The 7,337-nt window shown below is 41.1% G+C and overlaps 1 protein-coding gene and 1 non-coding gene across 2 annotated transcripts; one reads left to right on the plus strand and one right to left on the minus strand.

Moving 5' to 3' along the window:
• Positions 1-1,177: 1,177 nt before the first annotated feature.
• On the plus strand, positions 1,178-5,415 carry agmat (agmatine ureohydrolase (agmatinase)). Its single transcript, XM_035159733.2, has 7 exons — positions 1,178-1,588; positions 2,151-2,353; positions 2,939-2,987; positions 3,329-3,524; positions 3,886-4,065; positions 4,395-4,479; positions 4,567-5,415. The coding sequence occupies exons 1-7, from the start codon at positions 1,293-1,295 to the stop codon at positions 4,638-4,640; spliced, it is 1,083 nt and encodes a 360-aa protein (XP_035015624.1). The 5' UTR covers positions 1,178-1,292; the 3' UTR covers positions 4,641-5,415.
• A 1,022-nt stretch (positions 5,416-6,437) lies between these two features.
• trnam-cau lies at positions 6,438-6,509 on the minus strand. The gene has a single exon. It is a non-coding gene; the product is annotated as a tRNA-Met (tRNA).
• Between the last annotated feature and the right edge of the window lie 828 nt (positions 6,510-7,337).

Raw genomic sequence — 7,337 nt, forward strand, 5'->3', positions numbered from 1 at the left:
AGAAACACTTTATTCGTGCAGTCGTAGCTGCATGAAATTCAAATGAAAATTGTGCAATGAAATATAACTTTTTGAACTTCCCATTACAATTCTTATGTTACACAAGTTGCTGAGCACAATTGTAACCAACACAGACCGTAGCAGTCGGTCCTGAAGCTGCCAAAACAAGAAACGTGGGTCAACCAGGTAAAGATAAAGAAACAGGTGAAAGGTTCAACATGATGGATCCAATAAAAATTATCATGGTTTGTAATTTTATGACTTTATTACACAAAGGTAGGTCTAACAGGTCATCTGTGAATATCCTCACGCATCCAGGTCAAGAAGCAAATCCAGCTGCCCGCACACATGCTTCATTATTTTGCCTTAGCAAGTCAAAATGATCACTATTTAAAATAATAATATCACTATTTGTTTAACTGAAGTCAGATTATAAAACTATTTACTTTGTAAGTCTGGACCTGAGGCGGCGACCCAATTCCTGGTGGTGGCGTTTCCCTTCACAACCTGTTTTGTTGGTTTGCAGTGTCACGGGAGGTTAGTTTATTAATCCTTCCCCTTTTCCTTTGGTTCTCGTCGCAGTGGTAAGTCCCAGCCCTGTCCTTGTGTTGCTCATGTCAAAAGTGTTTTATTTGATGTTAATTTGTGTTCTGTTTGTTTGTTTCATTTTGCTTGTTGTTTTATGCATTTATTTGAGTTACATTAAAGTTATTTTCTACTAGTTAAACACGTCTCTTGCCCCGTGTATTAAACGAACCTGTGCTGTTGCACTTAGGCAACCTCTCACTATCCCCGCTTTCCCTCACGCTACATAAGGAATAAGCTTTATTTTAAATTTTTGAATCTCTGCATCATGTGCTCTTTTGTGATCTTCAACTTGCTTTATTGTTTGACTGTTTCCTGTTGTTTGCCTTTAAATTTAACTTGAGAAGCATCTTGTGCGTGTGTTTTGAAAAGTGCTGAATAAATAAAGTTTATTATTATCAAGGTGACTTTACAAGGAAGAGATACAAAGATGGGTATACTACTACTACTACTATTCTTATTAGTAGTAGTAGTACTAGTAGTACTAGTAGTAGTAGTAGTAGTATTAGAAGTAGTAATAGTAAGCAGTATAGACATTTAAGAACTTATCTAATGAAGCTATATCCATCCTCTCCACTGTTTACCAGCCCCGCCCCCCTGCACACAGATTGGCTCCTGGCCCTCGCTCCTGGCCAATCATTACCCTTCCTGACCTTCCCTCTCCACTAAAGGCTTGTGACTCTTCTCGAACCTGCAGCCCAGCAGCTATGTCTTCACTGTGGAGGAACCTGAAGGCAGCTCGCCCTCTCCTTTCCCCTCATCTCTCGGGCCTCTCCTCCGCGCGTCCGCGTCCTGCAGCCGCTGCCCAGGCTCCGTGCGTCAATCCCCGCAGAGGGTTCTCCGAGAAACGCTTCAATGTTCCGCCCAGCGCCGAGTTCGTGGCGCGGGTGTCGGGGATCCCCACCATGGCCAAGCTCCCCTTCCAGGAGACGGCGGACGGGCTGGACGCGGCGTTTGTCGGAGTCCCGATCGACACCGGGACCTCGAACCGGCCCGGAGCCAGGTGCTGTTTCCTCCGTGCCCACGTGACAGTGACCTGTGTGTGTGGGGGGGTGAAGTTTATAAAGTTCAAAAAGTTATTATAGTTCAACACCTCAGTCCTGTTCTCTGGTCTTTGGGAGTTTTTCTCAAGTCAGCTGAGCACAACACTTCATTTAATTACAAACACATTGGTATTATTAATATTATTAGTAGTAGTAGTTGATTTTTATTGAAATAAACATAAATACAAAGATAGTTGTGAGCAAATATATCTACACTTTGCAAGAAAAGCAGAAAAGAGACACACACACACACACACACACAAACAAATTGAGCATACACATTAAGTTGTCAAACTTTTTTTCTCAGACCCCCTCCCACACAATTCTCAATGGAAATTGTAATTCCTTCAAATAAGAACAAATAAAGAAATAGAAATACAGAACAACAACAGTAGCACATCATTATTCATCAGTATTGATTAGTAGTATTGAAAACTCCAAGTACCCCAAACTGCTTTTGAGTACAAACATACAGTAAGTGGCCCCTTGTTAAATAACCAGCTGTCTCCTCAACCACCGCAGGTTCGGTCCCCGTCACATCCGGGTGGAGTCGGCCATGCTGAGGTCGTACAACAGTGGCACCAGGGCGGCGCCTTACGAGTCCCTGATGGTGGCCGACATCGGGGACGTCAACGTGAATGTGTACGACTTGAAGGACACCTGCAAACGCATCAGGGAGGCGTACAGGAAGATCCTGGCCACCGGCTGTATCCCTCTGACGATGGGTGAGGGGGAGGAGATTGATAAGAGGGATTGATTGGTTCAGCTTTAAACTCAACATCTATTAGTAGAGCCTAAAGGAGAACAACATTTCCCATTTAATTGCATTGACCGATAATGAGTAACAATCCACACACACCATCAATGTAGAATCCCCCTCTGCTTTTGTTGTAAAACATCAAACTTTTACTCCGCACGTGTCACAGGCAGGTGAATCCACTGAATCCTCTCAGCTTGGTAACATGACAGGAGACGGTCTGAAACCCGTACGACTCCACAGCTGGTCGAGCCTTCACATAACTTCTCCGCTCTCAGTTGAACTCATAAGTTTAACTGAGGTAAAATGAGCCGGGGGGGGGGCCTGCTCTTAAAGCAACAGTCCCTACTCACCCAAGAGAGTGACTGAAATGACCATTGTTTATTCTGTAAAGTTAATATTTAGCAAACATGAACACAGATGCTGATATCTCTGTTACCTGATATCTCAATATATCAGTCGGGCTCTATTCATTATCTGTTTAAATAACCTTATAAAATGAAGTGCAAGTCATGTCAAAGGTCAGATGTTAAGGAAGTGTGTGTGTCTGCAGGTGGCGATCACACAATTGCATATCCAATCCTGCAAGCTGTCGCTGAGAGGTAAGTTATCGCCTGGGTGCCGCATACCAGCCTTGTTACCTCAATTTAAAACTGGCCTGACAATTAACTCCACAGGGCTATTTCCCTCCTTTTTATTATTGATTAATATGTTGATTCTTTTTTCAGTTGATAAAGTTGTAGCTGCAGCCGGTGCACATTTGACATTTATTAAAACAAACTATAATAATTGATCATCAAAAAAGTTTCTAGGATTGACTTTTCAGATTATTTCAGATCTTAATCAGATTTTTAATTTTCTACTATGATTTTTGCATGACTCTACATTACTTGTGGCCTTCTCATATCCTCGAGCCTCAGTCTGTTGTGTGGTCCTTCATCAGGCACGGCCCGGTGGGTCTGGTCCATGTGGACGCTCATGCTGACACCAGTGACGTGGTCCTGGGGGAGAAGATTGGACACGGGACTCCATTCAGACGCTGTGTGGAGGAAGGGCTACTGGACTGTAAGAGAGTGGTGCAGATCGGCCTGCGGGGTTCAGGCTACTCTGCCGACTCGTACGAGTGGAGCCGGGCGCAGGTAAACTGCTAGAAAACCTCCACTCATCTAGATACAAATGGAATCCAGCCGTGTTTTTTAAACTTTTTTATTATCCCAAGTGGACCTTGAACCAGCCAATACTACATCTTGTAAGGTCAGTTGTGCTGTATTGGCTCCCCCCCCCTGCAGCCCTTTAAGGATTAGCAGCAGAGCCAATGGACGGATGGGTTTTGTGTTGTTGGACAGTCACAGCTCAATACATTTCTCTATCATCAAATGCATAAATAGAAAGGAAAAGAGATTGGGACCCCTCGATAAGGAGATGATTCATCTTAAGGGGTTTATTCTTCTCCTAATCATAATCTTGCATATTAACATCCTGTTTTTCTGTGTTGCACAGGGTTTCCGTGTGGTCCAAGCAGAAGAGTGCTGGTTCAAATCTCTGGAACCCCTGATGGCTGAGGTCCGGGCTCAGATGGGCAGCGGCCCAGTGTACCTCAGTTTCGACATCGATGCTCTTGACCCGGGCTTCGCCCCTGGAACAGGAACACCGGAGATAGCAGGGCTCACTCCCATCCAGGTGAACAGGATGCAACAGACTTTAAAGGAGACATATTGTGCTTTTTCATCTTACATACATATAAATACAGGTTTATGTGATTGTACTTTAGTTTTTTTATTGTAAAAGATTCACTCCACCTCCTCCACATGTGTAATTTACCTGCGTGAGGGAGGAAAATGTCAGTGGAGGATCTAGAGAGGTTGTTTCTGATGCTATTAAAACAAGCAGTTTGTCAAAATGATGCACAGATGAAGGTTACACGACAAAAGTTTAAATTACTTCACTCATTTGTCTAAGTTTCCAGAATGAATGAATTAATACACTGGTTTTATCTCTGCTGGATTCAGGGAGTTGAGATTATCCGAGGCTGTCGTGGTCTCAATCTTGTCGGATGTGATCTAGTGGAGGTGTCACCACCTTATGACACCACAGGTACTTGAGACATTTCATTTCTCTTCAAATTACAAACTGTATAAATTCTGTAACAACCACCATTCATACTTTCTTTTGCCTTGACAGGGAACACTGCGCTGACTGGTGCCAACCTCCTCTTTGAAATGTTGTGTGTCCTCCCAAAAGTTATATATCACTGATCAGAATAGACCTCACAGCACAGGACACACAATCAAGACCTGAATACCAAATCCAGTTCTGCTGAATCAGCTGGTATCAAAGGGAAATCCTTCCTTTAATCAATAAAATAAAACTTTTGATTATAACCATCAATGGGGTGAATTCAGTATTGAAAACCAACTGAGATGTTTTTTTCGTTTAAACTAACTTGCCAAAGAAATTCATATATACGGCACTATCATAAATCAATATATATTCACCTTGTTTTTCAAGCTGCTTGTTAACAAAATGTTTACATACAATATTTACATCGCACAGTATCAACAAATGTATCACAGTTGTAGGGTTCATGTCAAGTTTGATTTATCAGACCTGGAGCTGCAGATACACATATCTGATATTACATCAAATACATTTTGTCTTAAGAAACTATGATACAAAGAAATATGTAAAGTGCAGTATTTCAACGCCTGGTGAACTGAAGGAGATCTGTGTTTCTTATGGGAACTTTTTTTTTTTTCTTATAATTGTTAAGCTCTCACTCAAACTGTGTAAAGTGCCTTGTGATAATGTATGTTATTATTTATAAATAAATATACAAATCAAATGGAATTGAAAAAAACCTTGTCTTAAATGAATAATCTCATGCTTCTGAGTTATAGGAGGTAAAATAATCAGTAAATTATTGATCTGATGTCTGTTTACACTTGTGATGATGCATCCTGTGTATGATGTCATATTCATGTAAACATTTGCTACATGTTTGATGAAAATATAATTTATTTATAAACTGTATTTGTAGTTTATATATTTTGTTATTTATTGTTTATAATTCGCCCCCTAAATATGATAAATGTATACCAAAAAAACTGGAACGACATTTCCCATGAGGCAACGCTGGAAACGAGGCTGAGAACCGACGTGCTGCAGTGAGCGTAATGCGTCACTTCCGGTTATCTGCCTTTGCTAATGCTAATGTTCTCAATCAAAACATTTAAAAGTTTTATTTTCTAAAACTGTTGACTACTGCGCGTTTTAACACGTGCTAGTTCTATCTAAGAAATCTCGTTCCCGTCTGTCTACAGCTGACTACATATATAATAAGCTGTTGTCACGCTATGCACATGTTTTATTTACTTTGCTTAGCAGTTAGCTTTAGCTTAGCTATGGTTTACTATGGTTTGGATGCACAGTTTGCTTTAGCTTAGCGGTTAGCTTTAGCTCAGCGATGGGTTTTCTATGGTTTGGATGCACAGTTAGCTGTAGCTTAGCGGTTAGCTTTAGCTCAGCGATGGTTTTCTATGGTTTGGATGCACTGTTAGCTGTAGCTTAGCGGTTAGCTTAGCTCTTAGCGATGGTTTTCTATGGTTTGGATGCACAGTTAGCTGTAGCTTAGCGGTTAGCTTTAGCTCAGCGGTGGCTTTCTATGGTTTGGATGAACAGTTAGCTGTAGCTTAGCGGTTAGCTTTAGCTCAGCGGTGGTTTTCTATGGTTTGGATGAACAGTTAGCCGTAGTTAGCGATAGTTTGGTCTAAGTTGAACTCGCCCCCTCCTGTGTCCCTCTGTTTACACATTGTTATGAGTATGAACAAAAGCACAATGTGTAGTTTATGAACTGAAATGATAAATAAATGATAAAGTACTACTTCTGTATTTCTGCATAAGCACAAGTCAAATTCAAAACAACTTTGTTTGTCCCCGCAGGACAATTCTAACGCACATGGAGCGTTTTAAAAACACAGGTGACTACAAGAAAGAGAAGAACAACAACATCAGTGCGATGTCCACGAACTGTTAAAAAAAAAAAAAATCTCACTTAGCAGAGGATGGTTTCGATCCATCGACCTCTGGGTTATGGGCCCAGCACGCTTCCGCTGCGCCACTCTGCTACATGACGCCTGCCATGCAAACACAATCTTCACTGATGACATATGTCATTTCTTTTTTTTTTTTAATCATAGTGTTTGTGCAACAGTGTTTAGTTTCAAACCTGAGACAAATATCCAGAATCATTTCTACTGATATTCTAAGTGTGGACATCTTTTCCATAGTTGAACCACATCTGACAGTTTGAGCTCATGTTTGCTCAGTTAAAGGTTATTTCCACACGTCACTAAATCAAACATGAAGTGTAAACTTTACTTTGGAAGGACTGACTCTGACTCAGAATTGAGCTGACACATGATTTATTATTTTACCAGATATTAATTTCACGCATTCAAGTGCAGGTTATTTGACGTGTGTGTGACTGCTCAGTGAAAACAGTTTGTACAACAGGATTAATTTGTTGGCTCTGGTGAGACTTTTTGAATCATATTTATCTTGGCTTGAAAAACCAGGGACGTGCAGTTTGAGACACAGGAACATAGGAAAAAACTCTATCACGATGCATTATGGGACGTGGAGGGTATGTTGTTTTGTAATCAATCAATCAAATTTTATTTGTGTAGCCCATATTCACAAATCACAATTTTTTCTCACAAGGTGCGACATCCTGTGTTCTACAAATAGTCACATGTGATTGTTGAGTGCTTATTTCCTGGGTTAGTCTCTAGTCTCATAAAACTGTGCAGAGGGACGACAAGCAAATGGTTCCCTTAACTTCCTCAAGAAAACTTTCAAACCCAGATGGAACGATCAGCTGGACAAAAGTGTTCCACCTCCTTGGAGTCTATTTCAAATCAGGCATCGTTGTAATTTCTTGGGATTACATCTCC

This window comes from Hippoglossus stenolepis, chromosome 6 (genome assembly GCF_022539355.2).
Source record: "Hippoglossus stenolepis isolate QCI-W04-F060 chromosome 6, HSTE1.2, whole genome shotgun sequence".
In the NCBI taxonomy this organism is placed as follows: Eukaryota; Metazoa; Chordata; class Actinopteri; order Pleuronectiformes; family Pleuronectidae; genus Hippoglossus; species Hippoglossus stenolepis.